Consider the following 22,365-nt stretch of genomic DNA (forward strand, 5'->3'; position numbering starts at 1 on the left):
GAGAAGATTCTAATAGAAATGATCTCCTACAACAGTTATATTCATTATTTCTTCATACTGAAAAATATTTTCTTATATCTTTGTTAAAGTTTTAAAAGTCTTGACTTTTAAAAAGGAGAACCATTGCTTAAATCCCCATATCCTGCCAGAAGACACAAGCTTTATATTGAAGAATATTTAGAAAATATTCATCATTTGATTTGCTTATAACTTAGTTATCATTATGAAAGTTCTTGCTCATTTACATTATGATTAGAACTAATTCTTCATGTCCAAATACAATTTCCTTCATCACTGAATACGTTTTTGCTTAAATGTACGTCAACAAATATGTAAGCACATTAAAAAAGTATAACAATCATTCCCTCAAAATAGTTATATAACAATTTAAAGGTTTGTTCTCCTAATATTTATTCTTTATAAATATATATATTTTAAAGTAGAAAATTTGTATATCATCTATCAACCCATCAAGCATTTTACATGCTACTTGGTAGTTTTTAGATATGTAATATCATTCACAGAGAATATGAAGGTTGTACTTGAGTCTATGTAGTGCCTTGCTAATGGTTCCTTTCAGGATTATTTTTAAGAGACAGCATCTCATTCTAGCGCAGACTGGCACTCAGGTGACCCAGGTTAGTCTTCAGTTCATGGCAACTTTCCTATCTGAGCTTATCAAGTACTGTGTTTACAGACATTAGTCACCATGTTGGCTTCCTCGCAGCAACTTTTAATAGTTGATTTTACAAATTAAATAGAAAATGATTTTTCTAAGGTTAAAATGGGCTTCAATATTTTCCATTGTTTTGGTTTTAGTGTATTTCTAGGGAAATGTTTCTTTTGAAATTATTTTTAGGTAGACAAGTTGGTTTTGTTTGTGAATATCATCAAGACAAACTATATGAAATACCAAATAATTAATAATAAAAATATTTAGAAAAAAGAATTACTCTTAAATTCTTTGTATATGATGTTCACATTTTGTAATTTCATAATCAGCATCAACAATTCTTTGTTTGATATAAAGTATTACAGATTATATAATTTCGTTATGATAATTGAAAGAGAAAATATTAATAACTTTTGTTATTTTGGCTCACCTCTTCCCTGCTTAACAGAACAAATGTTAATTCCACATGTTTAAAAGTAGAAAAATTATTTTACCTAATATCACTTTCCCAAACTCTATTTTCATCCAGATCTTCAATAAATTTCTCTCCTTTCATCCAGTAAATTAAAGGACTGACATCTCCACTGTACCCAAAGAAAGCTCTGCAGGTGAGGTTGGCTGAGCCACCTGTGGAGAAAAGTGAGGGAAACATAACATAAAACCATTTGTACCCACTTAAAACAAAATAAAGCAAAACAAGTTGACTGGTAACAATGAGATTATTCCATTGATTTAATGAAACAGCTAAAAGAATAGTTGATGAAGCATTTTCCATCATTGTCAAGTTTATCAAATGTATCATTTTTTACAGTATGTTTTATTTAATGAAATGAGAGCTACTTGTGAGATTTAGAAGAGGATCCATTATCCTATAGAATGTTTTTAATTGAGGCTTAGTGATGTCTTTTCAACATTAAATTAAGTTTATGAATTATTGGGAAGAATCTCAGAAGAGGTATGTTCTTCTCAAGGCATTATATCAAAGGGTATATGGAGAAGCAAAGCACAGTCCTTGCCTGAGGGGACAATGCAAATATAGCTCATAGATTCAAGAGTGCTGCTAAGAAATTTTGACTCCATAAGGAATAATATTTTCTTAGCAAAGTAACAATATTAGGTATAAAATCACATTAAGATGAGTAAAATCATGATAATAAAAGCATGGGGTATTCATTGAGGTAAATCACGAATATGTATGTAGGAGTTGAAAATTTTTTTTTACTATTTTACTTCTTACACTGAGTTCATTTTTATGTATAGTGGTATATGTAGGTTAATTGGCTACCTTAATGAGGTAAATTTAAATTATTGACTAAAAGGTAGAAGTGAATCTAGTATCCCCACAATACTAGATTTATTAAAGAACTTTTACCTTTCTCAAGTTTTATTTACACACACCAGCATTGCACAACTGATATTTTCTAGCTGTAATTAGTTATATGAATGAGCCTAGTAAGAGCCTACCCCAGTAACATGAATATAAGAGAACACTTAGGCATGGTTGCAAAAAGATGAACTGAGTAAGCTCACTCTTTCAATTAGATGTGACAATAAATTATGATAATAGTCTATATGACTCTGTGCTCACTGGGGCCCAGGAAGGTAGATCCTAAGGATTGAAGGCCTTATAACCAAGCTATGAGAAGCGATGGAAATCTCTCAAAATTGTGCTTAGGACTTCTCCATCTTAAGCAAAGAGGAAAGTGCAATGCACTCAGCTGTCCTCTTTTAAAAAGCAGTCATAGGCATTTCTGCACTTGGTTCTACACTTTCAATGACAAAATATTTTTATTGGCTAAAATTAGTATCACTGTTTGAATTTTGTCAGTTGCACCAGAAAAAAAATGAAAAACATCTGTTCTAATATTTTAAGACATTAGTCTTTTATATTTGCTCATGCTACTGGATTCTTAAAAATTCTGTTTCTGTATGTAAGAGTCATTTACCCTCACTGAACTAGATCAGGCAAGCCCAGAAAATACCTACAAGATTTTCAGAGTCAAGAATAAGCTCTTTCCAAGTTAAGTGGAATACTCCTGTAATCTCAGGATTTGAGAAGTAGAAGCGAGAGGATCTCAAGTCTGAGATAGGCCTAGATTATATTGCACATTCCTGGCCAACCTGGGATATGTTGTAGGAAGACCCTGTAAGGTTTCTGGGGGTATGGGGAAAGGGAATAATATCTGATATGTAAATAAATATAATATCCAATAAAGAAGAGTCTAAGGGTTGACTCTGTAGGTTACTTGTAAAGTGTTCACATAGCATGTTTCAGGTTCTGACTTCGATCCTCAGTAATGAAAAAGAAAAGCAGTTTATTATTGCTTTTTTACACAAACATTTAAAATGATATAATATTGAATTCAGTTCTATTTTGTCTTCAAATTCTTTTCTTTTTTATTGGATATTTTATTTACATTTCAGATATGATCTCCATTCCCCCACCCAGGAACCCCCTATCCCATCCCCTCTCCTCCTGCTTCTATGAGGATGTGCCCCCACCCACCGACTCCTACTCCACCCTCGAATTCCCCAACACTGGGGCATCCAGCCTTCACTGGACTAAGGATTTCCTCTCCCACCTATGACTGACAATGACATCCTCCTGTACATATACAGCTAGAGCCATGAGTCCCTCCCTATGTGTTCCTAAGCTGGTGGTTTAGACCCTGGGAGCTCTGGTTGGTTGGTATTATCCCTCTTCCAATGGGGTTGCAACCCCTTCAGCTCCTTCAGTCTTCTCTCTACCTCCTCCATTGAGAGAACCCTGTGATTAGTTCAATGGTTAGCTGTGAGCATCCACCTATGTGTATGTCAGGCTTTGGCAAATCCTATAAGGAGACAGCTATATCAGGCTCTTGTCAGTATGCACTTCCTGGCATCCACAACAGTGTCTGCCTTTGGTGACTGCACATGGAATGGATCCCCAGGTTGGGCAGTCTCCAGACAGCCCCTCCTTAAGTCTCTGTTCCATACTTTGTCTCTGTATTTGCTCCTGTGAGTATTTTGTTACTCCTTCTAAGAAGGACTGAAGCACCCAAACTTTGGTGTTCCTTCTTCATGAGCTTCATGTGGTCTGTGACTTGTATCTTGGGTATTGTGTGCTTTGGAACTAATACCAACTTATCAGTAAGCACAATACATGTATGTTCTTTTGTTATTGGGTTACCTCACTCAGGATGATATTTTCCAGTTCCATCCATTTACCTAAGAATTTCATGACATCATTGATTTTAGTAGCTGAATAGTACTCCATTGTGTAAATATACTACATTTTCTGTATTCTTTCTTCTATTGAAGGACATCTGGGTTCTTTCCAGCTTCTGGCTATTATAAATAAGGCTGCTATGAACATAGTGGAGCATGTGTCCTTGTTATATGTTTGGGCATCTTTTGAGTATATGCCCAGGAGTGGTATAGCTGGATCCTCAGGTAATACTAAGTCCAATTTTTTGAGGAATCACCAGACTGATTTCCACAGTGGTTATATCAGCTTGCAATCCCACCAAAAATGGAAGAGTGTTCCTATTTCTCCGCATCCTTGCCAGCATCTGCTATCACCTGAATTTTTCATCTTAGCCATTTTAATTGATGTGAAGTGGAATCTCAAGGTTGGTTTGATTTGCATTTCCCAGATGACTAAGGATGTTGAACATTTCTTTAGGTGCTTCTCAGACATTCAAGGTTCTTCAGTTGAGAATTCTTTATTTAGGTCTACACCCCATTTTAATAGGGTTATTTGGTTGCCTGGAGTCTAATTTCTGGAGTTCCTTGTATATATTGGATATTAGCCCTCTATCAGATGTGGGATTGGTAAAGATCTTTTCCCAATCTGTTGGTTGCCATTTTGTCCTATTGATAATGTCCTTTGCTTTACAGAATCTTTGCAATTTTATGAGGTCCCATTTGTCAATTCTTGATCTTAGAGCATAAGCCATTGGTGTTCTGTTTAGCGAATACTTTTCCCCTGTGCCAAAGTGTTCGAGGCTCTTTCCCACTTTCTCTTCTATTAGTTTCAGTGAATCTGGATTTATATGAACATCCTTTTTCCACTTGGACTTGAGTTTTGTACAAGGAGAAAAGAATGGATTGATTTGCATTCTTCTACATGCTGACCTCCAGTTGATCCAGTGCCATTTGTTGAAAATGATATCTGTCCTTTTTCCACTGGATGATTTTAGTTCCTTTGTCAAAGATCAAGTGACCTATGGAGGTGTGAGGGTTCATTTCTGGGACTTCAACTCTATTCCATTGATCTACCTGTCTGTCTCTGGACCAATACCAATGCAGTTTTTAATCACTACTGCTCTATAGTACAACTTGAGGTCAGGAATGGTGATTTCCCCCAGAAGTTCTTTTATTGTTGAAAATAGTTTTTGCTATCCTGGGTTTTTTGTTATTCCAAATGAATTTGGAAATTGCTCTTTCTATCTCTATGAAGAATTGAATTAGAATTTTGTTGGGGATTGCACTGAATATTTAGATTGCTTTTGGCAAGATGGCCATTTTTTCTATATTAATCCTGCCAATCCATGAGCATGGGAGATCTTTCCATCTTCTGAGATCTTCAATTTTTTTCTTCAGAGACTTTATCTGTCACTTGCTTTGTTAGATTCACACCAAGGTAGTTTACATTATTTGTAACTATTGTAAAGTGTGTAATTTCCCTAATTTCTTTCTCAGCCTGTTTATCCTTTGAGTAGAGGAAGGCTACTGATTTGTTTGAGTTTATTTTATATTCACCCACTTTGTTGAAGTTGTTTATCAGGTTTAGGAATTCTCTGGTGGAAGTTTTGGGGTCACTTAAGTATGCTATCATATCATCTGCAAATAGTGATATTTTGATTTCCTCCTTTCCTATTTGTATCCCTTTAACTTCCCTTTGTCATCCAATTGCTCTGGATAGGACTTCTAGTACTATATTGAATAGGCAGAGAGAGAGAGTGGGCAGCCTGTCTAGTCCCTGATTTTAGTGGGATTGCTTCAAGCTTCTCTCCATTTAGTTTGATGTTGGCAACTAGCTTGCTGTATACTGCTTTTACTGTGTTTAGGTATGGGCCTTGAATTCCTGATCTTTCCAAGACTTTTACCATGAAGGGGTGTTGAATTTTGTTGAATGCTTCTACAACATCTAGTGAGATGATCATTAGGTTATTTTCTTTGAGTTTGTTTATATAGTGGATTATGTTGATTCATTTCCATATATTGAACCATCCCTGCATTCCTAGGATAAAGCCTACTTGGTCATGATGGATGATTGTTTTGATGTGTTCTTGGATTTAATTTACAAGTATTTTATTGAGTATTTTAAAATCAATATTCATAAGGGAGATTGGTCTGAAGTTCTCTTTCTTTGTTGTGTCTGTGTGGTTTAGGTATGAGCATAATTCTTGCTTCATAGAATGAATTGGGTAGTGTTCCTTTTGTTTCTATTTTGTGGAAGATTTTGAAGAGAGTTGGTATTAGGTCGTCCTAGAAGGTCTGATAGAATTCTGCACTAAAACCATCTGGTCCTGGGCTTTTTTTGGTAGGGAGATTTTTAATGACTGCTGCTATTTCTATAGGGGTTATGAAACTGTTTAGATGGTTTATCTGCTCCTCGTTTAACTTTGGTACCTGGTATCTGTTTAGAAAATTGTCCATTTCATCCAGATTTTCCAGTTTTGTTGAGTATAGACTTTTGAAGTAGGATCTGATGATTTTTTTAATTTACCCAGTTTCTGTTGTTATGTCTCCCTTTTCAGTTCTGATTTTATTAATTTGGATACTGTCTCTGTGCCCTCTGGTTAGTCTGGCTAAGGGTTTATCTATCTTGTTGATTTTCTCAAAGAACCAGCTCCTGGTTTTGTTGATACTTTATATAGTTCTTTTTGTTTCTACTTGGTTGATTTCAGCCCCGAGTTTGATTATTTCCTGCAGTCTACTCCTCTTGGGTGTATTTGCTTTTTGTTCTAGAGCTTTCGTGTGTGCTATGATAAGGCAATTCTATCAGTGATACAGAGAGCCTAGCATTGTAGCTCTTATGCATCCTCTTCTGTTTGTTTATTGAAGAAGAACCCACTTCTGCATAACAGCATTGATTCTAATGCTTAACTATAAAAATAGGACATTAGTGTTGGAATTCCAGAAGTCACAGAGGAAAGACACACCTTTATTTAATTTTCTTCTCTGCTTAATTTCTTTCGAATAACCAGAGAGAGAGAGAGAGAGAAAGAGAGAGAGAGAGAGAGATTTAAACTATGTTCCTGAGACTCCTGCACATCAGCTGTATCAGCCAGCCAGAGCTGGAGTCCTGAAGGTAATGGCATTCTTGCTTCTGCCAGTTGATATCTGTAAAAGCTACAGTAAATTGCACTAAATGCTTCTGCTACCTCTTTGGCAGAAAGGTGCACTGTCAGCTCAATCTCACCAGGTTCTGAAGGAAGCACGAAAATTGATCATATAAAATCATTTGCTATCTAAAATGAGAACAATGCTTGTCACACTGCAGGTTTTCAACTAGGGCACGTAGTGAACATGTCTTAAAGGGAAAAGAATACATTTTCCCTTCAACTAGTGTATTCCAATCAGCTGAGTAGTAACATTTATTATTTAATGCAAGCATCTAATCAGATGTAATTTAGTCATTTCTAAAACTGCTGAGACCAGAGAGTCTCTCTCCACTAGAGGACACTCTCGAACTTATTGAGAAATAATGAAAAACAAAAATCCAACCAACCTACCAAACAAACAAACAAACAAAACTCATTTCTAATTAAAAGAAAATTTCTTCCCTAATTAAAAACTATCAGCATCCAGAGATCTTACTTGTTGCAATTAGAAAATAGTGAACATTTTTTCTTAAATAAGATGTTGAGTAGTAGGGGGATTTTAATTTTATTGGATCATTAATCATGTATATTAAGATAACTCTATGGTCATGGAAAAACAAATCTTTTGCCAAAGACTATCTACTTAAGATAAAAGCAAAATGGTTTACAAAACATATTTTCTTTTGTCATCAGTTATAGTGAATAGCTTATTTTTCCAGAAAGCTTAAAGCCTTTATTCAAAAACATAAAATGAAAAGAAAAACATCTCTTTTCTGTCTCTTCTCCTCACTGTACCCCTTATCTGACCTTGATCTACTCAAGTAAGTTCTTTTATAACTACTTCAAGACATTTTACTTAAACCTGAACTAGGACCTATGTCAGCACAGAGTTGCCAGCATCAATGTAGATAGTTCTTCTGAAACCAGAGTCATCTGAGAACAAGGAAAAAAAAAAAAGCAAAAACAATGGAATGGACTGACCATGATAGAATCTTACTTGAAAAGGTTATTCCTGCAACATTTGACATCTGCTCATATTTCAAGGAAACAAAATCAGAAGACAAGAAGAAGGCAAACATTTTAAAACTTGCTAAATGAATCTAGCTCTTGTGTGAGATTTCTGCAGCAAAACTAGCTTCCTAACCACTTCTGTAAGGACAAAGCCATACATACTCTGGCAGTAGATTGCTAAGAAGATTTAAGTTACTACAAATAAATTAGAGTTACCCAAGTTAATACATGTTCATAGTACTCACGAGAGTGCTCACTAACTGATAGTAATTATATGAGAATTACAGTTATTAAGGGGTGGAGGTCTTTCTATAAATGATGGTCTTACGTGAAGTTAAAATAAACTACTCAAGTCAAGAATCACAGAGAGGCATCTGATTAAGTTGTAGGGGCTGCTTTCCATATTAATAGAATAAAAAGAGGTCATAGCCAAGTGCTCCAGAACAGAGACAGAATCTTATAAATTTGAAGAAATGAAAGCAGGAAAATGGGAATATGTTGACCACATTATTTTGAAGTTGTTCACAGGTTCCTGGAAAGACTCATGGTTTAGCTCTTGATAGCTGCATTCTTTCTGTGTCAAATCAAAGTCCAAGGTGTCTGGAATAATGAAATGTGAAGAAAGGAACACAAAAATGTTTGACACACAGTGTCACTTGATGGCTTGCTCCTCAGGATTATGCACCTGAGTGTTGAAAAGATATGTATAAGATAAATTAATAAGAAAAATAGCATTACAGTGACATTCATTTCAGCTGCCTTGAAACAGATTTTTCTCAAGGAAATACTGAGGAACTTTTAACAATGTCTGAGAGGTGGAGGCAAGAATAAATTTGTTCTTGAGTTAAATGGTGGATAGAAGTCAGGCTATCTTTGTTGTCTGAAGAAGACATCAGAAGTATATACAATTTTTATTGTTTTAAAATAGTTTCAAATGATGCACAAAATGCACATCCTTCTGTTGTAGACATTTGAATATTGTTACTACAGAGGCTTTGTGATTTTGTGATGCTGTGAATTTTGTTTCTGCATCTTGTTAAATTATCTATTGTATTTTTGCTCTTATAATTGTGTAGTCACTGTACTATATCTTTCCTTGATTCCTTCATCTCCTGTGATACATTCCTATTCTTCTAGAGTCTTGAACTTTTAAAGCAAATTATTATTCTCCAATATTCAACTATATTTAAACAAGCTACTAGAAGTATATTAAGGAAACATTTATCCGAGGTCAGTAATTGGCCAAGTACTTGGAATTCAGTATCCATATGCAGTCAAAGGAAAACAGAGGTATGGAATGGAGAAAAATGAAACAAGGTAGAAAGGGGGACAGTAATCATGTGATGAATAATGAAATAGGTTCCATCAGCTTATTTGAACATAAATAATCCTTATCTTTGCTAAGAATTGATTCACAGAGGTTATAATACTCTACTTGAGACTGTGTCCACACATTGCTGACTCTCTTTTAAAAATTATTTCTGTTTTATTTTTCTGCTTATGTTGTTTTTTCTAAACCCAGTCTTATAGAAGATAGTGTATTTGGGGGTATCCTTGTTAACTGTCATATTCTGTTTCTATCAGTACCTACATGATCATTCTTTTTCTTCTTGTCTTGCAGTTTGTATGGTGGCAGGCTAAATCATGACTGTATACTATTTGACCCCAGTGCCATGCCTATAATTGTCTAAAGTTTAGATGTACAAAATAGGAAAACTGAAATAAAGGCTTTCAGCTTTGATTAGACAAACACTACAGTGCCTTTTCTTAGACATTTGTTTATTTAAAGATAACAATGTCAATAGATTCTGTTCCAAGTGTGTAAGCCTGTATGAATCCATGTGTGACTTACAAAGATGTTTTTTTCCATGAGAACAGTTTTTTTTTGTAAAAGGTAAAAATCCACTTTGTCACATTTTGTGTTTATCTGAGTGTACTAACACTCAAAGAACGAATAGAGACCTCAGATATATGCACAAAGCCTACCTTCCTTATGTTTATTGGCTTTTGAGGTTAATTAAATATTCTTTGGGGGGTTATGAGCTTATAAAACATGGTTAGTGCAGGATATAGTGCTAGCTCATGCAAGTTGTTTATTATTTAAAATGGAAATGAGTAGTCACTGAACTTACTGTTTTTCTTTCCTGGTGTGGGGGCTCTTGTTTCTCCCCTATTATATTAAAACTCCAGAATAAGATTGTGGGGCATTTCAGTCACCTCTTCATACAGCTTAGTAAAATGTGTCTGACAGCTTCTAATTCTAAATCCCCATTGAAATGTTTTTACATTTTTTTCTTTGTCTAGATTCCATAGAAGGTAATTCAGTAACAGTTTGAATGTCTGAACTGCAATAGTAGTTTGGACCACTACATGTCCTAATGAGAGGGAATTTTCTCTGCTGAATTAATCAGGAAAAGTTTCAGAAGTTGGTAGCTTGCATGGATATTTCCAGTACTTTATAAGAATTTCCTGTTATTTCATTATCGCTCTATGACCAAAGATATCTCAGTTCTTTTCATTGTTAAGAAAGAAGCATCATTTCCTTTTGCAACCTGTCATCTCAGTCCATTCAAATAGTGGTGTCTGTAAAATCACTTGAAAGAAACCCTTATATTCTGCCTTTTATTCTTCTTTCCTGATCCTACAATTTCAGGTTCAGTAGCTATTTTTCCCCCATGCTTCAAAGTATTTTTATTATATCCAAGCATATGACTTCTTGAGAAGCTTCAGCTTCAGAAATTTTTGCTTCCTTTGGGATTTCAATCATACATTTTATCACTTCCCTTCCCAACTCAACAGTATTGCCTTTGCTCCTGGCATTGGTGCTGATGCAAGCATCTCATTAAAACACACACACACACACACACACACACACACACACACACACGTGCCCATCTCGCATTTTCAGACAGACTCATTACTTTTCTTTGAGTTGTTGAGAGATTTTTTTTATCTTCTCTTTTCTTAACATGCTTTTAAGCAAAACCTGTCTTTGGCAAAGCTTATAAGACTTAACCAGTTTATAGCCCTCAAGATGTGCTCAGTATTGCAAAGTAGTATATATGAGAATTGTCAGCATCAAATAAATGTTATCATTTGAGAATATCTTTACAACTCTCTTTTAGAATAATATATTTTTCTGGTCTATTTTTGTGTCTATTATTAGTCTTGCCTCTGACTTTTACATTTTTTAATATAAACAATTCTCAAAGTGGAAAAATATAGAAGGAAATTAAAATAAACAAATTTTCTTGTCTTTAGGAAATGGTCATTTCACTTGTTGCCTAAATATTTTCTCCAAGATTTTTATGTAAATGTTTATATTAGTATTCTGCTTGTGGATATACAAATAAACTTGTGTTTCTTCCAGTAGCTGACCTTTACGTGTTTATGTGAGTAGAATAATTCATGTAACAAAAAATATAGCAATTATATCTAAATCTTTTGCAGGAAATCCTATCAATAACCCCCTAGCCTAAAGTAGAGAAGAGAGTAAAGCCATATCTAGGTGATGCTTTATAACATATTAACTCTTGGTGTTAGCCACAAAAGTGCTACATGTTGGAAGATTAATAGTAAATACTGCAGATAGGCTGTGTGTTATGAGCCAAATGTCATTTTGGATTATGGAAAGTGCTCATTGATCTGATTGATCAGATCATTCTGAATATTTAAGCTTCCTGGGCTTGTTCTCATCATTTATCTAAAAACAGGAAAAAAGAATAAAGTGTCAAATGAACTAGATCAGTAACATAGCCAGTTTCTTGTGAGCAGAATTTCTAGTCATGTGAAAATTCATTATATGCATGCATGGAATTCTCTAACAATTATATTGAAATTGTGAGGCATTATTTAATTATATTTTGTATATCTGTGATTTGAAATATGCCTTGAAAAGTATAATTTTATTGACTACAGATTCTTAATCCTCATTGGGAATTCAACATTAAAAGGACATGAGCAAATAATAGAAGAGTTATGTTGATCATCTGCGATAAAAGACTGTGTGTTTCACATGTACAGCTTTGTCTTCATGTGGGCCCCAAACAACTGAAACAAGGACTATCCCTAAAGTTGGTGCCTATGTGTGGGATGTGTTCTTCTAGGTGGGCTGCCTTATCTGGCCTCAGTGGGAGAGGTGGTGTGCCAGGTGGGGAGATATCCAACAGCACTCATGCCAGCTCAGAGGAGAAGGTGAGGGTGGTAGGGGAAAGATTGTGAGAAGGGGTGACTGGGAGGGAGCAGTGATCAGAATGTAAAGTGAATACTTAAAAAGACTATGTGTTTCATTACTGCAACTGAAAAGTTTTGGTCAGTTTTGCTGAGTCAATACTTATTTTCAGACTAGCTTTCCTTTTCTATTGGACCCTTATTTCAAAAGCAGGACTTGACATCTTAAACCTCTTCCATTTAAGTTTATTTAGTAACAATATATTACTCTAACTTGTGATAATTGTGAGAGCCAAAGTAATGAGAACAATATTTATAGTCTTTCCTTAAGTTAAGTGAACATCATCACCTCTGTTTGTTTAACTGTTCCAAACTTGATAGCTTTATAACGCTCATTTAACTCAGTCAAATTGTATATCCCAGAATTGCCTAGATTCTCCTAATACCAGTGGAGAATAAAAAGGGTGACAGCAATGTAATAGTGTGTATGTGAATACAACCATGCTTGCTGTTGGTTGTATGCTATCTTGCCCCATTAGCATGAAACAGCAGCTGGAGCTACAAGTGCTCTTTTTGTTCCCTGAGCGCTTCCTTCAGAGTCTGATTGCTAGACTAGACAACTGTGTGCTTGCTCCTTGAGTCAACACAGGTTGCTGCATACCTAATGGAATTCAGCTTTGTTTACAATGTCTTATCTCAATTTTAAACTTCAGCACTAGATGTAGAGACACCAGGGGAAACTACTTTGTTATTTCTTCAGACGGTGTATACCAATTCTCTACAAAAATAATATCCCACTCTCTGACCTCTCCTCTCTCCCTTCCCCCTCCTTCCATGCCTCCCTCCTTTCTCCTCCACCAAGCAGTAAAGTTTATATAATACTCTACTATTCTGCAACTTTTAAGAATACCTTAAAGCTATTAGATTGGTATATATGCAGCATCATATATCAAATGCTATATAGTGAGTTCCTTTCCCATTATGTTTCCCAGTAGTTTTCCTAAACATATAACATGAAGGCACCTGTCACAGTTATTGGTATAGTCTGACTTCCACTGAGAGCAAGGGACTGAAACCAATCGATAGTTTGGGTAGTTATTTTGTTATTTTTTCTGTTACTCCACCTTTCCACATCCTTTATATGCTTTACCACACTTTCTCTAGTATTGTTTCTACTGGAAAATATAGATGGCAAGACTAATAAAGCCACTGATATATAAGAACCTATTATTGTCATCCTTTTTTTTTTTTTTTTTTTTTTTTGTTTTGTTTTGTTTTTCGAGACAGGGTTTCTCTGTGTAGCCTTGGCTGTCCTGGACTCACTTTGTAGACCAGGCTGGCCTCGAACTCAGAAATCCGCCTGCCTCTGCCTCCCAAGTGCTGGGATTAAAGGCGTGTGCCACCACCGCCCGGCTTATTGTCATCCTTAAACCACTACCTACAAGGTTCTAAGATCTATGAAGAAAAGGAGAAGGAAAGGTTTTTAAGAGTCAGAGGTTATTGATAGATCCAAGTAACATAGTCTTTCAGATATAAAAGGACTGATGTTCATACTAACTCACAGAGACTGTGGCAGGACGCACAGGACTTACACAGAGATTCAAACTATGGAGAACTCTAGCATTGAGACAGGGAAGTAATCACAGAGTCCCATCCCTAACCACGAAGCTATTTATGATTGGTACCAGCTGGCAAAGCAAACTTAGTTTTCTCCAGTAGAATTTTACTGGATATAGCAACTATACTTCAGGGCAGGTCTCAGGCCCAGGAATGCTTGGCCTACACCAAATGGTTTCAGTGGTACTTTTGAGGACTTCTTGTTTCAGTTTGCTTTGTTTTTTACTCCTCATCTACAGGTCTTTTGCTTATTTGTTTTGGCTTTTATTTTTATTGAGTATGTCTATGATTCTTGGTTTGTTGTTATTTCTTTTACTTTTTGAAAATGAGAAGAAGACAAAGTATAAAGTTGAGTAGACAGTGAGGTGGGGAGGATCGGGAAGGAGTTTGGTTGGAGGAAAAGATGATGAGAGACTATATTGTATGGAGAAGTTTTTCAATTAAAAAAAAGAACCCCTAATTAATTCAAAACTGAAAACATGCAGAAAATAATTGTCTGTGGGATGCTAAGCTATAAAGGGGACATCTGTATCATTTCTCTTCCCCAGTCTCAGGGAATATTGAGGAAGAGAAGATGGAATACTTGCAAGAACCAAGGTGGGTGTTAACTCCAGTGAAACCATGTTTTCTGCACACAACAGGTCAATTGCACTGATGAATGCATAGCAGCTGTGGCTGCCTGCACAGGATCTATACAAGAACAAGCCAACCAAAATTTCAGCATCAACTGGAGAGGAGCTCCTAAGCTTATTCCTAGCTGTGAGTATGGAAACACCATGGATGGGACTCAGTGGCTGAGAAAACAAAGTTGGGAGGGTAGTAAAAGGTAGAGGAAGGATCAGGGAAGAAGTTAAAGTAATAAATAGAGGGTAAATATGATTAAAACATTATTTATATATATATATATATATATGAAATTCTCAAAGAATGTGCCTTCTAGCTACACTTACAAAATCTCAATAACATGGCTGCCTAAATAAGACCTGAGCAGCCTGAATTACAGTTGGTGATATTCTAACGTAGATGAATGAAATCTCAGAAAGCTCCACCTCTAGATGAAGAGGTATAAACAATGAACAGCTTTTGAGAGATGGAGAATTTGTCTTCCCCAGGATGAGCCATTGTTTGGTTATCCAACACAAAGTGGTCAGCTATACAAACATATATTCAGGCAACTCTGGAAAGATTCAGTGGTTGTGTTTGTAAGTTTATTACAATATTTAAGAAGAGGAAACCATAAATTTTGGAAGGAGGTGAACACAAAAGTCAGAGGTGTAGGAATCTGGAAATGATATAATTTTATGTTTAATTTTTAATTGCTAAAATATATTAAATGAAGGAAGCTGTTATTAGCACTTGCAGTACAAAGAGAGGGTTTAAGAAAGAGAAAAATAAACTAGGTGTTGTTGCTCAAGCTTTTAATCCAAGAACTCTGGAGGCAAAAGAAGGCAGATCTCTCAGAGTTCAAAACAGCCACATATATAGAGAGTGCTCTAGACTGGCCAGGGCTGTATAGGACTACATAATGAGTCCACCCTTCACCCAAAAATGATAAGAAAAATGAATCTGTAATCTAGATAAAATATATTGCAAAATATCAGTTATTTATTATATGTGCATTGTAACTTCAAAAAGCATTGTAGGATTCACTGTGTTTTCACTCTTCACTCTTTTTTGTCTATTTGAATTAACAGAAACTTAAAACATCTAGAATTTTTTTAAAATGCTATTGGGTCTTTTGAAAGAAAATTATCTAAGTTAAACCCTAAACTACTAGGAATTTTGGAACAAAACTGAGACATTTACTGATCTAGTGATGATAAACTAGTAAAGACTTTAAGTGAAAAGGCCATTTCATTTAAGATGTTAACATATTGGTAAAGAATTGGATGTGGTGCCATATACCTTTGATCCAAGCCCTCTGGAGACAGAGGCAGGCAGATCTCTGAGTTGGAGGACTGCATGGTTTACATAAATGTTCAAGGGAGACCATGGCTACATAGCAAGATCCTGTCTCAAAAAAACAAAAGAAATAAACTTGTGAAACTTGACTACAATAACATTTAGTTGGAATTTGCAAAACACATTTTAAACTTGTTTCTCTGTCTTAAAAATATGAAAACTACCTTTCACGCATAAGAATCACTTGCCATCTCATCTGAATTGCAACCGTTCTTTTTTCAGCTAACAGTTTTATTCTAAGCTTTTAAGGGATATTCTGTTCTCTTGGAGCCTCCAGCTTGTCCCCCTCCCCACATGGTCTGAGAAATTCCATTCTTCCTGCTCTCTTGAACAGCACCAGCCAGCTCAGAAAGCTAATGGTACCAAAAGCCCAGTTCTTCATTCTTCATTCTTGACATTCCTGGCAGCTGTTACAACTCTCTCTCTCTCTCTCTCTCTCTCTCTCTCTCTCTCTCTCTCTCTCTCTCTCTCTCTCTTTCTCTCTCTCTCCCTCACCAGCCACCCTCCCAAATCCCCTACTTAGGTGACTATATCTGGTCACTAGCCCAACGTGTGGTAGATACTTCCTAGATACTTCCTTTTCCTTCACCTACAATCTATAAAAAAAAAAAAAAAAAAAAAAAAAAAAAAAAAAAAAAAAAAAAAAAAAACTCCTCTACCATAGCCTAGGCGCATAACTTTTTCTGGTCTAGTCCCCTGAGGCTGGTGAACTAGCTCAGGAGCTGTTCCAAAATAAACCTGCCTTTTTTTCTTTTAGTTCAGGTTGAATTGGCTTATTTCTTTGGTGGAGAAAAGTATATTAAATACAGTTTTATAAACTATATTATTCTTTTTGGGTCACTGTTCTTTCTAATGTCCTCCCTGTGAAATATAATATTAATAATTCTATGTAAAAGAAATGCAAAATAGCATAAAGTATAAACAAAAGTAATTCCAATAGAACATGAATGAAAAAACTCATCATAGTGCTAGGGATGAGAAATTTGACATTGACTTCACTATGATCCTCATACTGAAGAGGATGGAGGGCCACTGGGACCTATTCACAACTCCTTTTTTAAAAATGTCTGTCTATCAACCAATTAACACCTAGGTTGATGCATTAATGAACAATTAATTGGTTGGCAGAGACATATGGATGAAGATTACATAAGGGAATCCTTCTGGCTGTGCCTTTTCAAGGAAAGCAAGACCTGAAATCAGTAGAGAAAAAAAAGGAACTTCCAAGAACATGTCACTGTAACACTGAAAAAGTAATGTCTCCTGTTACTTCATAAATATTGTGGTATTTCCTAAAGTGATTCCTATTTTAATTCTTCATCATGAACAATGGAACAATATTTAAATTCTGAGCTAATTTATTTTCTATGTGTTTATATATACATATATACTTAGAAAGAGTATTATATATACCTTCCTTTATTTTAAATATATATATATATATGTTACTTTATCTAAGTATATATGTGTATAAGTGTTAGTTAAATAAGCTATTTAAGTATATATGTATATATAGCTGTGAAGAAAAACTTATAATTTTAAATGAGAGAGCAAAATTTGAAATGTCAAGATGGGTAAAACAAAATTGCATGGTGACTCCAGTTAACAGTTCCATCTATAAAAAAAAAATTCACACTTAGATCTTCTTGAAACATGTTGTGTAGGCTGCAAAAAACAGGTCCCCAGAGTGGTTTTGGTACTTCAACACCAATTTGCAATTTGTACTCTAAAACATAAATGTATTAGTTAAAATCTTGGCCCCTGTTTCAAAAACAGAACTTTCTTTCCTTGTCTTCTATTAATCAAGTTATGTCACTTAAGCTCTTTTCTTTTGCAAAGCTAGGTGGTAAACACTTAAGTGCAAGTTTTTAATAAAAATCACATGTACTAATTCTTCTATGAAGAGCTAAGTGTACTATAAATTAACACAGACTAATGGATCAATAAATTATAAGAAATTGTTAGTATTAATAACAATTTAGATTTTATATTTTGTCTGCTGTATATTTGCATACTTTTGCCATTATCTTCCCAAGTGACCAAACTGCTGAAAGGTGTAGGTATGGTTTGCCTAGTTTCCCTGAAGTATACTGTGATTGAAGTCATGGTGCACAGAATAGCAGTATTGGGAGGTGATAGTAGTTTGGGTTGAGGAGACACAGTGGGAAGTCTCAAAGTGGGTTATGAGATATTAGCTCTGCTTTCTGCTTTTGGCTTGAGTTGCAGTCACCTGATGGTTCTAGTTTGCTATCTGCCAGGTTGAGAACTGAGACCTAGTTGAGAACTATGCTAATGTCAGTGTCACAGTCTCCAACCTCTAACAGCATGAACAAGATAAGGCTTACTTCACTTTACGTTATAAGTACCTTGTTGCAGGTATTTCATTGTAGTACTAAAGCAGAGCTGACTAAAATTGCTAGCCTTTGCTATAGCCTCAACGTACCTTCTAAATTCAGTCTAAATCAAGTTCATTACATCTTTATTTTATTTCTTTGCCCCTTTGCCAGACTGTAAATTTATTTGCAAACAATGGTTGCAACTAAATAAAAATTTATGAACTGTGAGTCCTGCTATTTTAGATTCAAGGACACCTGGGACATCATTAGCGATAGTGTAAAATTTCAGAGATTAAATCTATAAGGAAATACTGCACAGATTTTTTTTTTGTCTTGTGGGAATTAACTTTATGCTCACTTACACATAAATAAACAGACAAGGTAAGAAGTTAACAAAACAAAACTAAGCAAAAGCATCTGAAGCCAAGAAATAATAAAACTTGGTCTTGTTTTTAGGAACCCATTCTACTAGCATATTCTTCTCAACAGTTTTGGAAGCTATGACCCCTCTGCCTATATAAGTATAAGGAATCATAATTTTACCTGGCAGACTCTTCTTCAACATTAGGTTTAAAAATTGTATGAAATGAGGTATGTGTACTATTAATGTGCATTTCTTAACAAAGGCTTAGTTCTTTATTTAGTATACCAGATACTAATTCTTTGAGATGGTATTAATCATCACCCACAATTAATGAAGACCTTTTCATCTCTTCCTACTACTTTTAAAAATCATTTTTATAGACATGTTTCATACTTTTTATAATGCTGGTATTGAACATGCTCTATCACAGCTTATAGGCCAAGCCAGGATTTAGACATTTAAGAAAAGTTATTGCATTCATTCCTTCAGTTCCCCCACCCCTTTAAATCACGAATAAGATAACTGAAGAAGATTTTTCTGGGTGTTCTAACTCAAACCATCAAACTCAAATCCCTAAGGTTTTCTTTCTTGTTTTTTTTTTTTAATTGTGATTTGAATGTTTTATTCTTCTCTATGTTATCAGCTCTTAGGTAGTTCATAGCAGACAGAAGCCCTTTTTGAAAAAGGATGTCCATCAGTGTTATCCCATGAAATTTAGTGTCGAACTTCTGGAGAGGAATTTGGAATCGACAGTCACATTTTCACTTTGTACTAAAAACCCTGTGAGTGTAGACCTATCAGTACCTTCTGATTGCTATTTCAAAAGGCAGAGCGAATGCTTGTCCTGAACTAAGAAAAAGCCTGAAAGCATAAAGCCTTCTTCTGGGAACAAAGAGTAGTCTAACTAAAAGCAGTATCTATAATTTTAAGGTTGTTATCTTGTCTTAAAAAAACCACATTTCCTAATTAATATCCATTCACTTGTGTCTGTATTAGGAGGGGGAGTCTGTCTATCTGACTTTGTGTTTGTGTACAAGTTCCACAGTCCATGTGTGGAGGTCAGAGAATACCTGACAGGCGTCCATTCTTTCTTCCTTCCATGTGGATTTGGGAGTTTGACCACAGTTCATCAGGATAGAACTCAGGTCATTGAACAAAACCTCCCAATCTATTTTAAAACACATATTCATAATGACATAGCTGCTTAGCAGAATTGAGAATGGCTAAGATTTCGGACCTGGGACAAACCTCTAAGTTGCTTACTTAACATAACAAGGGGGCCTGGCCTCCAGGTTCTCCCAGTATCCCTCAGCTCAACTCAAGGTCTGGGCTTCCCTTCCCCCATAAGCTCTTTCTTATGTAATTCAGACATTTTGATCCCTCCCTCTCTTTCTCTCTCTCCTTCCCTCCCTCCCCCCCCCCCCCAACCTTGGCATTTTTTTCTCCCTACATGCATGTGGTCTGTCTCTCCCTAGTCCTTTTGGTCTCTCTCCTTGTGGCAACTTCCCTGTCCCTCCTTGGGATCAGTAAACCACCAGAGAGCAGTTTCTCAATAAACCTGCCTTTATATATTCTACTCTGGCTTTAACTGACTTCTTTCCCTGGCAGAAAATAACTTATCAAGAATCCCTGGTTTTTTTTCTTCTGTTGGTTCAGGAAAAAACAAAGCAAAGATGTCAAAAGTAGAACTTAGGGATGCCAATGACCCTTCTAATGAGCATATCCTTTATTGACCTCAGTTGGAGTCTGGCCTATCTTGAGGGATCAAAGAAGTTATATGGCTTAGAGACCTGGATGCTTAGGTTTTGTGCCCTAGGTACTAATGGCTGGGTAGAAGTCATGCATTCGAAATCTGAAGTGACTTAAAACAAAGTAAATTGGGGCAAGTCTCAAATTCTCAGTTGCAGGTACTGCTAAGTAGTACAGAATAAATTAGTCATACACAGTTTGGAAAACAGGAATCTTCTCTGTAGGCTGCTGATGTAATGCTGCTAGCACAATTAGGATTAAATAACCATCTTTTTGCTTTAGCAGAATGAATTTGATGAGAATAGTGGGAACTCTTGGCTCATTTTAGTAACAGTCAGGAATTTGTTAGTCCTAAAGAAAGCATTTGCCTTACTGAAGTGGCTAAGAAACACTTAATGAGGATTTAGAAAGGTGCAAGAGTGGGCTGGGATTGCATTTCCCAACTGTTAGAATTTCTGGTCTTTGGTTCCTGTGGGTGTGAATCAGTTTAAAGCTGCGGCCACACTCTGTTTCAAGTTTTTACAACTCTGATCTACTTAACTCTGAGATGGTGGGGCACATGAGGCCAAACTTAGGCCTTGGTTAGATTGTGGTAGCAATGAGTGTAAATGATAAAGAAAAGGACCACTTAGAAAATAAAAAGGGAAAGCAGAATAAAGTGCTATTAGCAAAGTAATTTGGGTCGTGTTGTCTTCAGTATGAACACTCTTTAAACATATCATAATTCATTGAAGATAGGAATTACATAGCATACAGATACAATATACACAGCGTATAAGTGAATGCATGTACATATTTGTGTATCATAAATCTCATCTTGTCTAAGCAATGACTTATTCTCAAAGAAACCACCATTAATGGGTGGTATTTAAATATCAAACATGCACATTTAAAAAATCAAGTTTGTAAGTTGATAGATATGAATCTAATTCCAAGTGGAACAAAGACCTTATTTTGAAACTTGAAACACTAAAACTACTAGATGAAAATGTCCTATATGATAGAGGTATAAAGAAGGACTTTTTTGAACAGGACTCAATTTGCTCAGGAATTAAGGGTAATGATTGTCAACTGCATCCTCATAAAACTTAGAAACCAAAAGGCTTCTATACAAAAGAGTGAATTGAATGAAGAAGAAACCATCAGATTGGGAGAAAATCTTTGCCAGCTGTAAATCTGACAGGAGATTAATATCCAGAATATGAATGGGGGAAGGGAATCAAAAATCAAAAACCAACCAACCAAATACACAACCAAAAAAACCCCACAAGCGCAGAGTCAAGGAAAACAAATACACCCATTTTTTAAAAAATGAGCCAGTGATCTTAACAGAGGTTTTCAACAGAAGAAATTAAAGTAGCTGAGAAAGAACTTAAAAAGTCTTTATCACTGTTAACAATTAGGAAAATGCAACTCAAAACATTGAGATTTCATCTCACTCCAGTTAAAATAGCAAAGATGAACAAAACAACTGACAACAATCGCTAGCAAGGTTCTGAGGAAAGAGGAACCAGTTCACTATTAATGGGAATGTAAATTGGTACAGGTATCCTGGACATCAGTAGGGTTCATTCTCAAAAAACTAAAAATAAAGCTACCATATGACTTAGCTGTGCTACCCTTTGGCATATGCCTAAAGGACTTGACATCTTACTCTACAGATACTTGCTCAATAATGTTTGTTGCTTCTCTACTCAAAATAGCCAGGAAATAGCAACAACCTAAATGTCCTTCAATTAAGAAATAGATAATGAAAATGTGGTAAATATACACAATGGAGTATTATTCAGCTGTAAAGATAAGTGAAATCATGAACTTTGAAGTTAAATGGATGGGCCTAGAGAAGATTGTGTTGAATGAAATAACTCAGACCCAGAAACACACACACACACACACACACACACACTCAAAATCATTTGTGGTCCTTAGTTCTAAATCTTCAGGTGTTAGTACATAACATATAACATAAACTAACATATAACCATAAATACCAGGAAAGTATAAAGGAACCATGGAGAGGCTGGTTGGAAAGGGGAATGATAGGAGGCATGTGATACTGATGAACCATCATGCCTTCATCTTAGACTGATAAGTCATCTTATAGTAAAGAAAAATTAGGCTCATACCTGTTTATTATTAAATCTCTGTTTCTCAAGGATTGGGCTATGCACC

The 22,365-nt window shown here is 35.5% G+C and overlaps 1 protein-coding gene across 1 annotated transcript in view; it reads right to left on the reverse strand.

Moving 5' to 3' along the window:
• Window positions 1-22,365, reverse strand: part of Il1rapl1 (interleukin 1 receptor accessory protein like 1) — a 1,244,239-nt gene that overhangs the window by 55,144 nt on the left and 1,166,730 nt on the right. The window contains exon 7 of the mRNA XM_034486438.2: window positions 1,168-1,300. Coding sequence (XP_034342329.1) covers window positions 1,168-1,300 — 133 coding nt within the window. The remainder of the gene's footprint in view (window positions 1-1,167; window positions 1,301-22,365) is intronic.

Source organism: Arvicanthis niloticus, chromosome X (genome assembly GCF_011762505.2).
Source record: "Arvicanthis niloticus isolate mArvNil1 chromosome X, mArvNil1.pat.X, whole genome shotgun sequence".
NCBI classification, from domain to species: domain Eukaryota; kingdom Metazoa; phylum Chordata; class Mammalia; order Rodentia; family Muridae; genus Arvicanthis; species Arvicanthis niloticus.